Genomic DNA, 20071 nt, shown 5'->3' on the forward strand with positions numbered 1-20071 from the left:
ACTTAGTGTGATTGCAGGTTTTCATCTTCATGGACAAGACTGACCGACTGCTGGCACCGCCCTTGATAGGGGAACAGGTAGTCGTCTTTATACGTTATGTTTATTTAGCAGACTTTTAACATGTGTGTCACATGTTTTTTTTAATTGCTTAAAATAGTCATACACAAAACATATATTTATACTTGCGTTGAAAAATAATTCCAATACTTTAGAATACAGTGATACTTATTCTTTAAAACATTTCTTACGGAGAAAAAACCCACAAAAATTAGTATGAAGTCTATGGTTCAAATGACCAATCTGTTTAAAATCGTCACTATTCATAACAGTTTAAAAGGCGACTATTCATGATGTTTGGCCAGCTATTAAAGGTAAATACATAAAAACATGTGATATAAATGTGGTCGTTTTATTAGTTCGGCAGTTATTTCGGCTCCGTAATATGCGCTGCTGACGTCAACGCAGACGGACTAGATGACGTCATCGTTGGGGCGCCACATTTCTGGACAAACAAAACAGAGGAAGGTCGAGTGTATGTCTACATAAACAGAGGATCGGTACGTCTCATCTTAACGCTTACATAAACACATCATTATTATTCATGTATTCTTTTTAAAACAAACCAATCGAGCGCGTTTTTTTTCTTTAAGTAAGAACAACGCTCTTAAGAAATAAAAACAAGACAATCAGCAAAACTTTGAGATTGTGTTCATAACCAACATGTATATGATAAATATTTCCTCGTTGATCATAGCGCAGTGTAAAAACGTAAACATAAAATCCTTTTAGTTGGTGGCACACTGTATCTTTTCGTAAACTGTTGACCTTTTTAGAATATTTTTTATTGGCGGTATTGATGCTTTGAATGCCCTATCGCGATAAAAGCTGGATACTTTTATAGTACGTACATGTATGTGTGATTGTTTTGTAGCTACGATTCGAACGTCAGACTGACGTATTAAACGGATCAACGTCAGAGATGGGGCGATTCGGAAGCGCCATTTCGGACATCGGCGATATAAATAAGGATTCGTTTACGGGTAAATATGTGCGATTTCATTTGTTAAAAGTAGTTTATATATCACATACGTGTATAACTACCAATGCTATACATTACTTACGCTTTAACCGTCAAAAAGTATCAATATGCCATCTATGTGGACGCAACACCAGAAGTATGTGATGGTCATTTTTTTAAATTCTTTAAATTGAACCTTTTGCTGCCCTCCATTATGAGTGCTATTAAATGGTTAGTACCAATGATTGATATAAAATGTATGAAAGACTTCTCAAACAGGACTAAACGAGACCGTCTCCGTAATATTTGTAATCTCATATAGGAAGAGAAGTACCGTTCTGTTAATATATTTTCCGGCAAATATTTTAACGCATACCGTTTACTAGTAACAGTAAATGGAGCAATGTTTCATTATTAGTACGCAGCCGTTCCATATATCTTAGCAGAAAGTAAATGGACAGACTATATATGCATACTGATGTTTAATATCTATGTCGAGTTCACCAATCTCTAACAGTAAGACCCATTATAAAAGCTATTAGATTGTTTAAGGAATGTAATGAAAGGTAAGGGGACACACAATTCAAGTAGCGACCATATTAAGGCTTAACGCCCGCGCAAAACCTTTGGTGGTTACAAAGTTAGGGTGCCGACAGGATGTGGGATCGAACCTGCGACCGCTTGGAAGGCACTCAATGCAGTGCATCACAACTTGAAGGCCAAGATACAAGTGTCTCACTACTAGACCCTGGGGCCGCCACGACAAACACATGTATTGTTGGTTTTCAAAAAAATCCAGTTGCCATATATTGTCACATGAATAAAAACAAGTAATGCTGTCAAATATTTTACGGTTAACCGTGTACTAGTAACAGCTCATGGGTAATGTTTTACAACTAGACCACAGGACCGCCCCAGCAAGCGCATACATTTCTTGTATATTTCCAGACATCGCCATTGGGGCACCGTACGAGAATGACGGCGAGGGAGCGGTGTACATCTACAATGGCTACACGGCGGGCCTCTGGTCAAGGTATTCACAGCGAATAGGGGGTGCTTCCATCAGACCTGGGATCAAAGCGTTCGGCGCGGCGCTAAGCAAGATTTCAATCAATAACGGAGAGTGTAAGCGTGTTACGGAGTAAATTTCGTTACAATTCTCAAACATGCTTCGATATACATGCTAGTATTATTGGTTTTGTTATAAAAGTGTATTCGTTAGTGCATTTTTAGAGTCAATTAATGTATGCCATGAACAAATTAACCTTTTTAAAATTAATAAACGAATACACGATTTTTCTCGGAGTTTGTGACCAATGCTGTACTACAGGTTTCCAAATAATATGTTTGTGTTTCGTTAATCACATTCGTACGAATCTTATGATCTTAAGATCTTAAGAATCGTTCTTACAAACTACTCTAAATACATAAGGCAAGGGTTTATATGTACAGGAAACGGACTCGCGAGTGTCGCAATTATACTAAAGCTTTCGCTTCGATATAAAATAAATTCGTCTGAACTAAACCTAAACAAACACTGTTATTCTTTCTCGCGTCCAGTGTTCGCCGTGGGCGCCTACGAGTCAGACACCGTGGTTGTGTTGCGCTCGAATCCCGTGGTCGCCCTGGAGACGATGATGCAAGTGCGCCCGGACCTTATCACCGCTCGAGAATCGGAAGTTAGCCTCAAAGTTTGCTTCAAGTACACTGGGGATGCTGCCACGCTACCCACCAGTCTCGGTGAGTCAGGAACCCGTAGTCAAATGGGAATTGATTCAATACAAATGCGAAAATAAATTAATGTATGATTCACAACAGATTTGTCGATCAAAATCGCTATAGCAATTATTTACTTGCTATGAAAATCAGACCTCATATGTGGCCTTGAACCTTGACTTAAAAATTGCATACCTAGGTTTAGCGCGAGACACATAGCATAATGATCGGTAACATTTTGTTGTGCCAATTAAATCCAGAGTTCACTAGCGGACATGAAAAGAAGACCTATATCTTATCTTTGACATCTATGCGCCACCTTTACATTTGACCCGTGTTTTTTTTCTTCAGCTATAAAGTACAGACTCGAGGTTGACACAAGCACCCCTAGGGGCTCAGTTAGAGCTCTAGTGATCCCTAACAGCGTACCGGACATCTCGCGCGCGTTCGTGATTCAGCGGGATGAGTTCGTCTGCGACGATGAAATTCGGGTCTACGCTCCTGTTAGTATATGCATTTTATGATTACTTGTGCCTTAATTAAAACCTGTTTATGCAGCCACAGTCTTGCGCGTTATTATTTTAAGTTTGTGTCAACCTGGGCTTATATTTACATAACCTTTTTTAATTATCGATGATAACATATTATTATACGATTTTTTCCGAGCGCCGTTCAAGAAATAAGATGATGGAAGGGCACTAACCGTGCACTTATTTTAGTAGAAAACTAAATGAACACGAACGTCCAATATACCACACTTTATGTATAATTGTGTATAACACAAAGTTTACCTTTGCCTCAACTTAAGTTTTATTCAAACTCGTTACAACGTTTATTCATCTATTACTTGACCTTTCACCTTAAATGCTATATCTATAAAACTGCTAATTACGTTTCGCTTCTGTTTTCTAGTACAAGGATATATGGAGGGACGTTGTGGTGGAGGCGAGATATAGTCTGGATGAGTCCACGTGCACCGGAACCAGCTGTCCCGTGCTGGAGACATTCAACGGCAAAAACCCGGGCGCCATTACGCCGAATGGATTGCTTAAGAAAACGGTATAAATGGTAGAGGTTTAGCCGTCGTGTATGTGTGTTTCTGGCCTTTCATATATATCATCATCGAGTAGAATCGAGCTTCTCGAACCACACATATTTACATGGGGTTTTAATCATTGTTTGAATTAAAGTTATTGCGGTTTGCTGCAACATCACAAAGAATGCACTACTATAGATAAACTGTTTAATGCAAAGCCCTTTTTGTGTTAACTTTGCAATTGTAAATTGTGTCCAAATATACAAATATTAGATCTATAAAGTGAGCAAAATATAAACGTTTCACGCAAGCTTAATAAAGCGGTACTGCTCTTTTAGATTAAGTATGACAAGCAATGTGGGCCAGACAACGTCTGTGATACGAGACTGTCCCTCCAAGTGAGACCGGTATCCAATAGCGACCACATCGTGATGGGCAAGGACACGCATCTTGGCGTTGAGGTCTCCCTTGGCAACGAAAACGAGAATGCGTACAACGTCATCATTGACGTCACCGTTTATGGGAATAGTTCAAAGAAAATGAGAACGTATGGCTTGCGAGGTATATAACGTCTGATTTACAATTACCACGTAAAGTTTCACTATGTGAATATAGCATGTTCATGTATACAATGTTATTTGATTTTTTAAGTAAGTGATCTCAGCACGAATAGTAACTCTATTTTTCGGTACACATTTAGTTTATAAAAACTGATTTAAATTTACAGTTTTTATTGAAATCAGAATACAAGAACACGTCCCTTACACGCAAGAATTACACAGTGTATCAACAAACGAACGAAGTATTCTGTTAATTCATAAAATGCAAATACTGTATATACAAATTAAATGCATTTATATACCCTTAGCAGTGGAATCTTACTAGAATTTATATAAGTATTTACTTTGTTTATGCATTAAGACAAGCTTATAACAGCTTAATTATAGCGCAACACTTTTTACCACAAACATATATTTATTGTTTCTTGTTCAAAGGCGACCCACTTGTCGACTGCGATCAACTCGTATACGAGACCCCCGACGTCAATCTGACCTTACCCACCCACCGCTGCTACGTGCGTAAGCCGTACCCTTTGGAACAGGACCAGTCGATCGCGTTCCTCATTCAGTTTCCGCTGGATGACGTCACTTTGCGCGAGTTCCGTGCGACGTTCGCCGTTCGGACGGAAGAACATACCACAGCACAAGCGACAGCAACGTTACGCTTAGCGGTGAAGTCCGAATATGGACTGCGAATTGACGGGTAGACTTATTTATATACATAGTTGCTCTCAATAGTCTATTAATAATTTATTATCGCATGCATACCGCACATAACCATTGACTATAAACTAATTTGGAAGACGGACCCCTTATTCAAAAATCAACATTAATACTCTACCCTGATCTATGTTGGTAGAATTATCTTAAAAACGCTATTCGAAAAATAGAATGTGAAATTAATTAGTTCAGTAATTGTACATGATTAATAACGAACCACCGACACGTTTTCTAAGAATAACAAGAACATGTATGATAATAAGCACATACTAGATATTTGTCATACTGAAGCATATGAGTCGCGTTCTGAGAAAACTGGGCATAATGCATGTGCGTATAGTGTCGTCCCAGATTAGCCTGTGCACTCCGCACAGGCTAATCAAGGACGACACTTTCCGCTTTTATGACATTTGTCGTTTAAATGAAGTCTCTTCTTATTAGAAATCAAATTTAGGCGGAAAGTGTCGTTCCTGATTAGCCTGTGCGGACTGCACAGGCTAATCTGGGACGACACTTTACGCACATGCATTATGCCCAGTTTTCTCTAAACACGACTCATATAATTACAACAATTAAGTTGACGTGGTAATTTTATCGTCCTTCATAGTAAAGCAGGCTTCCTGAAAAGTCCTAAAAAATGCTTGTCAACCGGACAGGCTGATGGAAAAGTTAGCCTGTCCGGACAAAAATTCACCTGACCGAACAGCATGAGTTTAAAATTGAATAATTAAGTAAAATTTTAACTCATATTTATTGCAATGTGCAGCCTGGGTATAAGTACACTTGATAAAGTAAAACAAAATACTTGCGTGTTCTAGTGATTACAGTGTATGATGGACAACAGCTTTAAATTCTAGTCAGACTCAAAGGAAAATATATATTTTTATAGGGATCGGATGCATGTAATAGGCTATTTTATCATATTTATGTCTGGGGACAAAAAGGCCTCACATCAAAATGCTTAATTTACGCAGATTTTCAGGGGATTGAACATGCTTAATTTACGAAGAGTTTCAGGGGATTGAAAAGAATCGTGTTTAACTCACATGTTTAACTCGCAGATTTCAACAAGTCTCTGCTCATGACTGTGCATTCTTGGTTCCGATGTAAACTGTGATGTTTCTATAATCCTGTTTAAATGTTTTCAGTTTCGCTTCATATTGATTGTTTTGATATGGCACAGTAATATGTCAGACCAATGAAATTGACGTTGTCGAAAAAACAACAAAGGGAGAGCACTCTTAAGAACTAGTGACGCGTTAATGTTCTTAATGACAAACAGGCTAGAAATTCATGAAAATAGTGATTTTAATGGGGGAGTTTTCGTTCTTTTGGCAAGTATTTGACTTTTCGGTATTAAGTCCTAAATTTTTTTGCCTGTCACAAGGACCGGCGATATTAGAAACTTCGCCGGACCGTAAAGAATTTTGCCGGAGAAGAACGGCGGTCCGGCTTTTTCAGGAAGCCTGGTAAAGCTTTAGTTCCAGTCACGTGTACACCACATGAATTAAACCAACTGTCGTATGCAAAAATCAGTAAGGGCCCTAGTAAATCTTAAGTGTACACGACATAATCAACTGTCGTCTGCTGGCAGCATAAACAAAGGCCTTCGTAATACTTAAGTGTACACCACATAAATACAAAAACCTTCTTCATCTTCTTCATTAACACACCACATACATTAAATTAACTGTCGTCTGCTGCCCTTTAGTATTTTAGTAATACTACAGTAAACACCACATAAATTACCACAACTGTCGTGTACCGACAGCACGTCCAACCCGGAGCAGGTGACGCTGGGGGTGCAGCAGGAGACAGACACGTGGACGGAAGTGGAGCACCGGTACTCCGTGAAGAACCTCGGACCCAGCCCCCTGGAGCACGCAGAGTTCCTCGCCTACGTGCCCACCATCATCCACCGCAACGACCCGCTCATCACGAACATATCCGTCTGGGTAGGTACACTACTTTTGACTTTGGGCGATGTTTGCAAAGCATCTTAAGATGAATTGTAACATATATAGTTGCAAACATATCGGTCTCGGTAGGTACACTACCAAGACATTGAATGGTATTTACAAAACATCTTAAGATGAATTGTATCATACATTTTTAAATCAGGATCTCAACTTTGTTTCTCAGTGTGAGTAACTGCTCTACCAAAAATCATGAATGATGTTTACAAAACATCTTAAGATCAACTTAAGGACATGCTATTTCAGAAGGATTTGTCTCTTAACCTTTTTTCTCCGTGTGGGTAGGTACACTACCAAGTACCATGGTTATTGTTATAAACCATCTTAATTAAGATAAATCAGAATTTGTTTCTTAACTGTGCTAAAGTAGGTACACTACTAAGTACCGTGGGTATTGTTATAAACCATCTTAATTAAGATAAATCAGAATTTGTATCTTAACTCTGCTAAAGTAGTAAGAATGAACCTATTCAATGCTTTCATTTCAGGCGAAAGCATTGCATATAAATTTGCTACTATTCGCTGTATAGCATTTTTTCTAGCTCTTCAATAAAAGTTGATGATTAAAACGTTGTAATTTACAACTGTGCGAACTTACAAAACATTGCCTGAGCGTTCCAAAATGAACTAAATTGTGTAGAACGCAACATTCAAATGTTAAGGCTGATAGATGATGATGAGATACGGTGATATAATAATTTCATAATATCAAATTTTCTGTCATATATTGTACACCATTCTATGTTGAAGCTGTGGAGCTACAAGTTCGACCCGCCCAAGAAAGAACGTTGCTCCGAAACGGTTATAGACGCCAAAGTGCCGGCATCGGATTCGGCCGGGGGATACGCTATAAGTGTGGTACGTATATTGTTGCTTTTTTCACTATTCGGCTGTAAAATTAATATAAAAAAACTTGATTATTCTACTAGCATATGTTTGTCTCTTAAAACTTATTAAATACTGATCATTTGTCGGCATTAGTTTCGGGGGGGGGGGGGGGTATTTAAAAGACTGTTTTTCCTGCTAATGGTAATACTAATTATTAAATTGCTCAGCTTTTTAATGTAGTTACTCTACATTTTATGTGAGCCATGAATGCCATTGCTTTCACCTGTGTAAATTGCAAGTAATGGCCCTTACCGCCTATTATCCTTTGTGATTGAGCTAAGAAGTAGCATATCATACGAATTACCCTAAAAAATTAGCAACAACACTCTATTCCACTAGCATTTAAATACAAAGACAACCAACATTTTACATCTTCAAAACCTAACACCGCCGTCATTAGACGAGAAATGATAACAACACTAAACGCACTTACACGCTAATCCACGAAGAAGATTATGTCAAGTTTTGGCGTTCAATTGCACCCCACGCAGAGTTGTCGTTCCTTGCTCTCACATACAATCTCTGACATCACAAAAAAATCCTACAAGATTTGGTAGGATATTATTTTTTGTTTAAGTATAATAATATGAGAGAAGTATCATTTTCGTTTATATATTTGAAATAGTTTATAAGTTTAGGTTCATAATAAAATATTTAATTACCTAAATTAAAAAAAAAGTAAAAATAGCAACGGTAAACATTAATGTGCCACGTGGCTAGGCAATCATCAAGTGGTTGGTTATGAAGGCATGGATTGATCCAGCTATGCTGGTTCAAGTAAAATCACTGCCCGGAGGTTGGTTCAGTTGTTGTGTGTGTTTTTCTCCCGGACTTACCCAGAGACGCATATAATACTAGGTTACCGGTAGTGTAATTTTGTACTTGAATTTATCCGACGAGTTGAAACAAGTTTTAAACGGCGAGGCTTGCCGCTTTGTTCACTAAGTAGCATTATAAAGCACACGTTTACATGACATCCTTAGTTTCCTTTTTTAAATCATTTATCTGTATTATCACTCTTATTCTCAACAGGACTGCTCGTCGTTTCCGTGCAAGCGCTTCTCGTGCTTCGTGACAAGCTTCACCCGGGACGAGTCACTCCTCGTGTCTGTCAACATGTCCGTCAGCAAGCAGATACTGACCCGGCTGCAGGTATGTGCTTCCACCCGCACATTATTGACCAATAGAAAACTATCAATTCATCTCTAAGTTGACCAATCATTGGTTGATATGTAATTGACGTATAGAAAACTGTAAATCAATGACTTAGTTGGCCAATCATGGGTTGATATGTAATTGACCAATAGAAAACTGTAAATCAATGACTAAGGTGGCCAATCATTGGTTGATATTTAATTGACCACTATAAAACCGTTAATCAATTACTTAGTTGCCCAATCAAGGGTTGATATGTTATTGACCAATAGAAAACTGTCAATCACTGACTTAAGTAAGTTGAGCAATCATGAATTGATATTTGTAGTGATAAAAAAGGTTGCATAATCCGATCGATTTACTTCAAAGTAATGGACAAATCATCGCAAGGCTCGGCTATAAATTTATGTCTTCTAATGAAAAGGCAAATTCATTTGGAATAGTAAAACATTTGTTCATGGCCAACTGCATAGTATATGACTGATTCATATGCCGGATGCATGGTAAATGATTGGTTCATAGGCTTACCGCATAGTAAAATAATGTTTCATTCCTAGGCCAACGGCATAGGTGATGGTTTACTCATATGCATTTTGTATAGTTAATGCGCGATTCATAGGCCTACTGCATAGACAAGTATTGGATCATTATTCCTTTTCTTTTATTGGTTCGAACGATTTATTTCAAACAAGGTATTCTTAATGTCATCCCTATATTCCCTTTGACAAAATATATATATATATATATAGTTACGATTATTTGGCTCAAAAGATCTCCACCATAATCAGTGAATATATATCCATAGAATGACTTCATAACCTAATAAATGTTTATTTGTAGGCACGGGATACTGTACGGCTTGCATCACGTGTGTCTATTCCGGAAGTGAACTTTGGAAAGAGTTTAGACAAAGAGGTATATCTATTTACTCATATAACGTGCACATTTGGTATGTAGGAATAAATCGTAATTAGAAATGTGTCGTAATGTGGTTTTGAAAAACGTACACTAACTTAAACTTTTCTAAAGGTGTCTGAAACAGTCGGTGAAATCTAGTTTGATTATGATTTTATCATGATGTCTACGTTTCCTCATCGTCAGAGCTCGCAATCACTCGTGAGTCCGTACGATGATTTTTTCAATGCTGTGGGTTAAATCTGATGAATAACGTTCTATACAAACTAGCGTCTAGAAAAAAAAGCCTTGGCAAACAGCGTAGACCCAGATGAGACGCCGCTTGATGCGGCGTCACATCATGGTCTGCGCTGTTTGCTTAAAGGAATTTATGTAAGAAATATTCTAAATATAGAAATCAGTATACGACAAATCCCTAATTTTGGAAATAAACTGATCCAATTTAGAAGGATGAGAGAGTCTACTAGGCATAAATGGGTTAAATAGCTATGTTTGCCCTACAGGTCGAGACGATGTTCCACAAGTCCACGAACAGCATGGAACGCAAGAAGATTGCCATACCTATATGGCTTATCATCGTGTCCGTGGTTTCGGCTTTCCTGGTTCTATTAGTTATCGTCGCAATTCTTATCAAGGTAGGTCACTGTACCACAACTCTTACTCCAATCTCTACGCAGAGTTGTCGTTCCTTGCACTCACATACACTCTCTACCATCACAAGAAAATTCTACCATATTTTATTGTGTGTGTTTAAGTATTATTGAATGACAAGTAGTATCATTTTCTTTTATATTTGGAAAATAGTGTATAAGTTTATGTTTATAATAAAAAATAAATTACCTTTATTAAAAAAGTAAAAATAACAACGGTTATTTTATTGTAACGCGTGGCTTTGCTATCGTCACGTGTTTGGTAATAAAGGCAAGGATTTGAACCAGCTATACTGGTTTAAGTCAAAACTCTTCGCGGAGGATGCTCTTATTCAACCTCCACACATAAGTCACTAGTAAGTCTCCGAAGGTTTTGTTGAATACAGGCCCTGGTGTGATCGTTCAATGTCAAGCCAAACACAATGTGTTCGTTATTAATTATTGTTCATGAGGGACGTGAACTTATAAGCAACTAGATGGTTTATTGGCACTGTTTTGATAACACAGCATACTTGTTTGCCGTCTGTTTTTAAAGCAAAATTATACATCATAATAGTAAATCGCGATTGTTTGTGTTTAGCTTATAGTGTGCATATGGCTTGTAAATACAAAACTCCAATTTGCAAATTACAATAAAAGTGTTAAGCATTGCCGAGACAGCGACTGTCAAAGACTTCAACGTGACCAGGATCCGAAATTGTGTTGTCGCAACAACAACGCAAACTATTGAGCACTATAAGATCAAGGCTAAGCGTGCTGGACTGGTCTAGTTTGTTTGTCTTGATGTGTTATCGATGACCTATTGTTACTCGAGAGTTCATACGATAAAAACACACCATTAAATATATGACTATGAATTATATTAATAACGTAATCATGGATTAAGATCTGGTAAACCATTAAGTTAAAAACTTTTTCTTTAACAGGTCGGATTCTTTAAACGGCATAAGAAAGAGGAAATAAGGCGTCTGAAATCTACGCGAAGAACGTCGTCGCCTTTTAAGGACACAGTGCGCAACACGGCTTCCAACCACGAGGCCAACGGCGCAAGTGACAATACTAGAATCCTGAGTTCCATTGAAGATACTAATAATAGCAACGAACATGAGCATGCGCACGACAACCCCGTAGCAAGTGCGCATGTTATTGATGACGTGAATGGCGACTATAAATATCCGGAAAAGCGAGACAATTTTCTAAATGAGTTGCAAAGAGCAACGAACAAAAAAGGCGATTATATGGGTTAAAAATATACAGTTTATAAATAATCGCACTACACTGTTTTATTCATGCTTGAAAGGCAAGAATCATGATAGGAATAATATTTTCCAAAAGTGCTATTTTGGTACGACTTAAAAAGGTCGAGTTTTCTGGCCGTCATGGAATAAAACATGCAATTAAATGTGTATTACACACGGGTAGTAATGCAGGCATAGTTTTTTTAACTACCTCTAGCATTATATTTTTATTTCCATCGAGATTTGTAATATGAAATGTAGAAAATCGAGGATGTGCATGAGATGAGCAACTCTCAGTGATATTGTAGAAAGCATGTTGTTACATTTTTATTTATTTCCATTTTCTGTACACCGTTTATTTCATGTTCAAACAAGTCACATTAAGATATATAATTTCGCCCAATTGGTGCAAAAGGTACAATATGACATTGAAATTAGAAGGCACATTGTCCTTTTTGCTAAAATCGGGCGATTTAGTCTAGACAGTCATGTACTTGTTACAATATTGCTACGTTATATAAACCGAGCATGTTGAAACCCGTCCTTAAATGTTAGGTATAATATTGAATCCTCTGATTATCACGGAAACGTTGATCTTCACAGTTATATTTTACGTTACTTAAGAAATAGGTGTACTTTATTGAATCTTGGATTTAAATAAAATTATTGTTTCCAAGGTTGCATTGTATTTAATGTTATGCATAGATATTGATTTTGTTAAGTGTTTATACAAATTGTTTAATCGAATGTGTTTTGTAATAATGTGCTTGTATTGTTTGTAAATAAATTTGGTTTATATAAATAATTGGTATACATTTGCACTAGTTATATACACAATCAGTCATATATGCATTTCGAAATGAGCAACAATCAAGCGAAAAAATGGAGTCGATACACGGCGCCATGTTAATTATTTTTGTAAAACATGAACGTTGTATCTCAAGGTTTGAATTTCTTCGGATCAAGGCCGTTGAATGTGCGCTGCACGGTGCGCGGACGGGAATCGATCGTGAAGTTGAAAAGGACCTTGTCTCCTGAGCTTGGTATGTAGGAACTCACACCTTAAACACGTACACATTAATACAACTACACCTGCTTGTAATAATAAGTGCAATAAGTGATTAGGAAAGGGAATTAATCAATAATAATAATAATAATAATAACATAAAAAAGAAGTTGTCGTTATAGTAGTAGTATAAGCAGAAGTAGACGTTGCAGTGTTATTGGTAATAGTTGTATTAAGAAATACATTTTGAGAATAGGAGCTTGATACAGTCCAGACATATTTGTCATTGTATCAAATTCTACAATTCAACTGCTCGGACAGGAAAATAGTATTACATTTTTTTTATCAATATCAGTCTTCCTTATACGCTCAAACATCGTACAGATCAGGTTAATAACAATACAAACCCTTATCCAAAGGACCAAAAGTTGCATTAGAAAACTCCCAGTACGTTCTGTTGTCCTTAAAATTGCCCATGAGGCCGTTGATGCCTTCAATAAAATAACCGTAAGTGGGGTAGTACGTAGCAGTAAAGCTGAAATGAAATTATATTCCAATTAAGTTAAATCTTAAACATTAAAGGTTATATGAAGGGTTAACCAGTGAAATGTAGGGTATGGGTTTGAACTCTTTAACTTAGTTAGACTATAAAAATCGGCCGTAAGACACGATCTTATGTGATTTTATTATTTTTTGTTATCGTTTTTAGACACTTCAACTGAATATAGTCAAATCAGCCGTTGACAAACGAGCTGTCGTACATTTATGATATATTTTGTGTTTTCTTCCACTGATCCGACCAAGCCTTTGTCTTGGTGCCGATTAACAAACTTTGCTATATTCCAACTGGTGCATTGCATTATATTGAAAAAAAAAAATCAAAATAAATATTTAATTTGACAAATAGAACACGCATATGGCGACTATAAATATTTGTGTTATTGAACGACTTTATTTCAATTGGAAATAACGTGTGTATAGTAAAACAAACTTAAACAAAAAAAAAAGTTTTAGACGACCAACTTGACCTATATACTGTTTTCACGCTAGTGTAAATAAACCACATATTACAACACAATTGTATGCAACATGAGAGGGAAACATACTTCTTAAACTCTGTGTTGTACTTTTCTACGGCCTGTTGCATGTAGTAAAGGAAGGGTCGCTTCCCCTGGAGCTTCATTGGCGTTGATTTCATGAAGTAAGGTGGGAACAGATGGTTTAAAACCGAGTAGGTGAACGAAGACCTGCACAGCAGATCGCTACCACATTTGTCATCCCTGTACGGACATATTAACATAGAAATAATTAGACGAAAACAATGTTTGTAAAAATTATAATTAAAAAATGATTTGTAGAATATACTTCTATAGGTTTTGTATAGCATAACGCGCTTTTTACCGGCGCCAAAACAAACTCTTTTGTATATTGGTCTTGCTTAATTGAAAAGAAAAGACAATTTATAGGAGACCGCGTGTTTATCCGTTAAAATATAAAGCTTTGAACAAGCAATGAACTTTCTACACCATGATCATTTAGATCATTGTGTCCAGAGGTGTCGTTTCTCAACTCTAATGGAATCACCTTGAGGAATACTCTAAATATTTAGTTTGAATTACTGATAAATAAAACATTGGTTGTTTCTGTAATATTTCCTAATTTGAACTAAACACCATACCGTGATATGTCAAAAATAAATCGTGATATACATACACGAAACTTTGGGATTTTAAAGTAAGCAATAGGTTTAAAACAGTATATAACAGTATGTATGTGAACCAATCAGAACTTACCCGTTGGCATAGGCAACTCTTCCAATGACTGCAAGCGACAAAACCAAATAAATCCGCATTTTCAAAAACTTTTTTGAAACTTTACCTCACTTTCACGTTGGTTATGGAAAATAAACAACGAAACAAGCCTTCAAATACCCTGTCCGTATCTGCTGTCAGCATGTGATGCAATTAATGTAATGAAATATTGGAACATTAGATAACCTATTTAGTTTAGATTAAAGAGATTTTGAAATTACATTTAAGTTTGTTTATCAATATAAACACTTGAACAGTGATAAACAAGATCAAAGGGAGAAAGATATATGTGGTTTACATTTGAAAATAATAATAGTATTGTTGTTTTCGAAAAAGTACTTAAAAGGTAATCTGTCTTAATAATCCATTGTTAATAAGCTTTATATTACCATGCGCCTTTACTACCACGTTTTAGAATACAAAAAATACTTGATTTGAACATCATTTGTGGCTTTCTGTCTTTCATAATAATGTGTACATTTAATAACAATGTTGATGTTTTCGGAAATTTAACGTAACTTAAGAGGTAATTTTTTTTAATTGCCTATTGTTTGTAAGCGTTATATTTACTTGCGACATTCCTTCCGACTTTGTTGAATGCAAACAACTTGTTTAGCATATCTTGTTTATAAATGAAGGCTTTGTGTCTTCATCAACATTTGTATTTTTAAAATATGCCGAGCATTTAACAAAACAACGTTTGAAAGCATCTTCTCTGAAGCACAAACTAAACAATAAACAATTAACATCAACATAAAAACAAAAAAATAAAGGCACCCCAAAACAACATATTTGGTGAAAGTTTAATTTATTATTAAGAGATTTTTTTATATTCAATTTTATTTTGCTTTATGATAATTTGCGTCACTCTCCGGATTTGAATTCGTCTGACGATCTTATTTTTCATAGTACGTAATAACGTGCTCTTTAAGAAGTATGTTCAACACAGACATATCTATCCAAAATATTCATGTTTTTTCATAAATGTACAACAGCAAAAAGAATTATACGAATTGACTTTGTGTCGTTTTTTTTTTGCTTTTACAAGATTGTATGCATCCCTACTCTATAAGATTATGAAAAATATAAAAGTTATTTTGTTGATAAAAGATTCAAACCGGATTTATATTACTGAAGTCCATTATACAGTTCAATGATTTCTGTATCACTGAAAACATGTCCATCATAATGAACATCCAATGATTATTATTAAATGTCCTATATACAGAAATAACACCCAAAGGGAAAATAACAAACAATACACTATAATTAAACCACCAAAACCAGAGAAAATTGCATCTTTATAAATAAGGAACTAGCTTTTTATACTTCAAACTATAAAGAAATATGGCTTTAAATTGAAAAGACTTATCAACAAGTGTTGTTTTTTTTCTGAATAAAGAATTTTTTATGTCAGCATGTTAAATGTGCGATTTAAGTTAAAATACCGATCAGGTCAAAACAAGACAACAACAGTGCTTCGTTATGAAAACGTCCTGGAACGGAGTTGAACGGGAGAAGTGTTTCAGAACTTTGGGCCTACTCAAAATTTTCGTCCGATCATCCCGTTCTACAATTAAACGTAGTAACAACGTACTGAAAACGGAATGTACGTACTAAGAACGGATAGGTCGTACTAAGGTCGGGTATGGAAAGTGCCAGAACGTAGTGCGATCGGACCGAAATTACCTGTGCGATGCCACACCGATCGAGTACGTTTCTAGTCTGTTCAATCCGTTCTCAGACAGACCGACCACGTCCGCACTACGTCTCAAGTACGATCTTGTTTCGCGTAAATAAATAGAGACTAAAATATAAGTTCTTACAACGTTTGCAACACGTTCTATAAAAACAGGTCTCAGTAAGTTCTTTGTACGTTGTACTCGTTTTAAGGAGTTCGCAGTTGGTTCAAAGTACGTAACACTCATTCAATGCAGTTCAAACCGTAAATACAATACGTTCAGACAATGTGCATATAATTAGAGTTCGTTGTCTCACAATTCATCATTTGTGATATTAAGTTGAAACATGGACAATCTTAGAGCTGTTTATTGTTTAAATGTTGGCTTTGTGGAATTTATGTTAGAAGCAGAGCAGCAATATAATGTTTTGTTGGGCCGAGAAAGAAGGCGGATACGACACAAAACTTGTTGGGTGATTAATTGGTAAAAACCAGAGAGAAGATTAGCCGTAGGTCATTATCATCAGCTGATGGAAGAGCTCCGCTTGGACGACCAAGAGTCCTTTTACAACTTCTTAAGAATCACCCCGCCAATGTTTCATAATCGCAGATCCATCAAGTGAAGCTACCGGAGACACAGCGCGCTCCTTTTAATTTTTAGTTTTGGCAGATTCAGGATTTTCAATACCTTCTGCATTTTCTTGACGTTTTTCAGATGAGATATTGATTTGTGTTTTTTTTAATTGCGGCAGCCTTTTGCCGCACTGCCAATTTGGCGGAATTATTTCTTGGAGGCATTACAAATGTACGCCTGGTCAGCTCAAAGCGTGAAACATAAATGAGTACTGGCAGGAACGAATTCGGTTTTATAATCGCCGTGCAGAACGTGGCTGCATCTACGTCCTAAACGTACTAAGAACGTAGTAGGACGGAGTGAGAACTGCCTTTGAACGAGTTACCTTTGCACAACAAATAAAGAAGAACTGCGTACGAACGTGATCGAACTGGCAGAGGACGGGTTCGGTCTGACTGGAATCGGTATACCAACGGGGACAATTTGAAAATTGACCATATTTGAACTGGAAAAAGACGTTCTGGCAACGGGAAATGACGGGATAAGAACGAGCTGCACGTAGCGCGAACTGTGTATGAACGTCATTCAATCACATTGTATATATATTTCTGACCAAAACAACACGTTCAAGCAAGTTCACATCTCGTTCTGCATTTTCTTTAGAACATGGTCGAACTGTCTAAAAACGTGCTTGGTGTATGGTCTCCTTAACCAGAAAACAAAAGCGCAAAATTCTTACGCCACAGTTGATTTTATAGTCGTAAAATTGTCGCTTGATGTTTTTTTTTTTTTTTTGCTCGTATCCAATCAGGGTTATCCTTGTCATCATTTTGTAATCTTAGTCATTGCATGACAAACAAGGCTGGTTGGTTTGTTCATTGGCTCCTTTACAATGTATTAATGTAACAATCATCAGTCCAAACGCAATACAGAAAATATCCATCGCGAAAGTACATAAATCCCGGCACACACCACGGATATGTTTGGAAATGTATGCAACTTGAGATCGAAAGTGTTAATACGCGCAAAACGTGATTTTCTCTTTTAAAACTTTAAATGGATGGAGACAGGTACAAAATCGAAAATATTTAAGAAAGAAGCCGAGTTTAAATGTCAATTGCGAATAACAAATAAATGTAAGATACATTCTTTAACAGAATTAATGTAACTTTGGTGATATGATTATTTAAAAGCCGTTTAAACGTACTTATGTAACCCGATCTAATGTAACTTTGTTGATATGATCATTTAAAAGATATGCGCGCTCTTTGTGGAAAAGCAGAATCCCCAGGTGTGTTTCAAAAATACAAAAACACTTGGTTCGAGCGTGTTATCTGGTCTTGCGTTGTAACAAAGTAACACCAAGGACAGCAAACGATAATAAAATGGTTAGATATTCGCAACTTATCAATGATGTGAGATATAATATATGGACCGTGCCCTGTAAAAAGGGGGTTTAATGCATGTGCGTAAAGTGTCATCCCAGATTAGTCTGAGAGGTCCGCACAGGCTTATCAGGGACGACACTTTTCGTTCGCTTTTATGCTTTTTGCGTTTCAAGAAAGTTTATTCTTAGCAAAAATCCAGTTTAGGCGGAAAGTGTCGTCCCTGATCTGTCGGTGCGGACTGCACAGGCTAATCTGGGATGACACTTTACAAACATGTATTAAACCCCATTTTCACGGAACACGGCCCATATGTATCAGTTAAAAATATCACATACACCGATATGATGTAATCTTATTTAGCCAAATTTGGACGTTGTAAAGTTAAGTAGTTGCAACTTATTGTATACGCATTACTCGGTAAAGTCATATACTATAAATAATTACGGTATACATTATAGGTAACAGCTATAACACTAGTCTTAAACATGTATTTGGATATATTTTTATTACACTGTTTTACTGAATGAGGACATGACACATTTTTATGGCAATGAAAGCGATCTCAAATTTGTTCAACGTGTTTTCAAATGCATTCCGTATTCAATTATGAAAGATAACACGAATTCATTCGAAAGTAGTCGGACTGTCAACACGTGTTCGGTTCACATAAACTGTGATAATGTTGATAAAATTCAGTTTTCTTATAGTTATAGCGACTGTTCAACTTTTTCTCATTGGAATTTACATCTCCATCATTCGGATTAACAACATAAGTACATCTCATTCACCGAACACTCAATTTACCAGTAAGCTTCAAGGAAACTCGAAAGATGAATCGCCCAAAGTATTCGTTCAGGTTGGCAAGGATATATTCGTTTATTCTGCATTTCTTGATGTTAGACAGGGTCGATTTGTACGAATAGTTGGAATAATAGTTGACGAAACGTACAGAAAACCAGGCGAGTTACTATGTAATATAGCGGGGACCAAGGCGAAAGCAACATTTCATCGGTCGCGGGAGAGTCACTCTTTAGAATATGCCGCCGTATTAATTTCATGCGAAATACCGATGACGGTTTCCACGGATCTATTGGCCAAAAATGGGCTGTTACTAGAAGGTCACGAGTCACAATCTCTGCGAAATGAACTAAATATTCAGGTGAAAATTCCAACAAAAAAGACACAAGGTACGGGTGATTTAAAGATAGGAGTATGCGTACCGCCCCTGTTCGGCAATATATCTCCCATGAAGCTCATAGAATTCATTGAGGTTACTAAAATAGTAGGTGCAAGTCATTTTATCTTTTACAATTACGAAATACATGACTCTTTAATGCGCGTGTTGAATATGTATGTAAATCTTGGGGACATCACTATGAAACCATGGAAGCACAATTTCACGAAGAGTCAGATTTGGTATTACGGACAAAGTGCAAGCATATGGGACTGTTTGCTCGACAATATGTACGCATTTGACTACATAGCATTCAATGACATTGATGAATTTATTGTGCCCAGAAAAATGCACACTTGGCAGGGCATGATTCAAGCATTGCTTCGTCAAAAACAAATGTTGGATAGGACCATTATAGCGGCTTTCGAATTTAATAGTTACATTTTTAAGGAATCATCAAATAATCCCCGCGTTACAACCAACCATTATCTACAGTTAACTACCATTACATCAAATATGCGCACGGAAGCATCAGATGCAATCCGTTCAAAAGTAATAATAAATC

General features: G+C 36.6%; 2 protein-coding genes across 2 annotated transcripts in view; one reads left to right on the plus strand and one right to left on the minus strand.

The window, feature by feature from the left end:
* LOC127854692 (integrin alpha-9-like) overlaps positions 1–12677 on the plus strand; it is a 69098-nt gene extending 56421 nt beyond the window's left edge. The window contains exons 15-29 of the mRNA XM_052389750.1: positions 18–77; positions 417–557; positions 932–1040; positions 1967–2143; positions 2579–2758; positions 3086–3237; positions 3647–3793; positions 4109–4331; positions 4766–5033; positions 6822–7005; positions 7777–7884; positions 8947–9066; positions 9910–9984; positions 10488–10619; positions 11561–12677. Coding sequence (XP_052245710.1) covers positions 18–77; positions 417–557; positions 932–1040; positions 1967–2143; positions 2579–2758; positions 3086–3237; positions 3647–3793; positions 4109–4331; positions 4766–5033; positions 6822–7005; positions 7777–7884; positions 8947–9066; positions 9910–9984; positions 10488–10619; positions 11561–11881 — 2397 coding nt within the window. The 3' untranslated portion in view covers positions 11882–12677. The remainder of the gene's footprint in view (positions 1–17; positions 78–416; positions 558–931; positions 1041–1966; positions 2144–2578; positions 2759–3085; positions 3238–3646; positions 3794–4108; positions 4332–4765; positions 5034–6821; positions 7006–7776; positions 7885–8946; positions 9067–9909; positions 9985–10487; positions 10620–11560) is intronic.
* LOC127856318 (uncharacterized) lies at positions 12187–14856 on the minus strand. The gene is made up of 4 exons (XM_052392458.1): positions 14672–14856; positions 13985–14158; positions 13286–13413; positions 12187–12933 (listed from the first exon to the last, which is right to left on the minus strand). The coding sequence occupies exons 1-4, from the start codon at positions 14728–14730 to the stop codon at positions 12812–12814; spliced, it is 483 nt and encodes a 160-aa protein (XP_052248418.1). The 5' UTR covers positions 14731–14856; the 3' UTR covers positions 12187–12811.
* Between the last annotated feature and the right edge of the window lie 5215 nt (positions 14857–20071).

This window comes from Dreissena polymorpha, chromosome 13, assembly GCF_020536995.1.
Source record: "Dreissena polymorpha isolate Duluth1 chromosome 13, UMN_Dpol_1.0, whole genome shotgun sequence".
Taxonomy (NCBI): Eukaryota; Metazoa; Mollusca; class Bivalvia; order Myida; family Dreissenidae; genus Dreissena; species Dreissena polymorpha.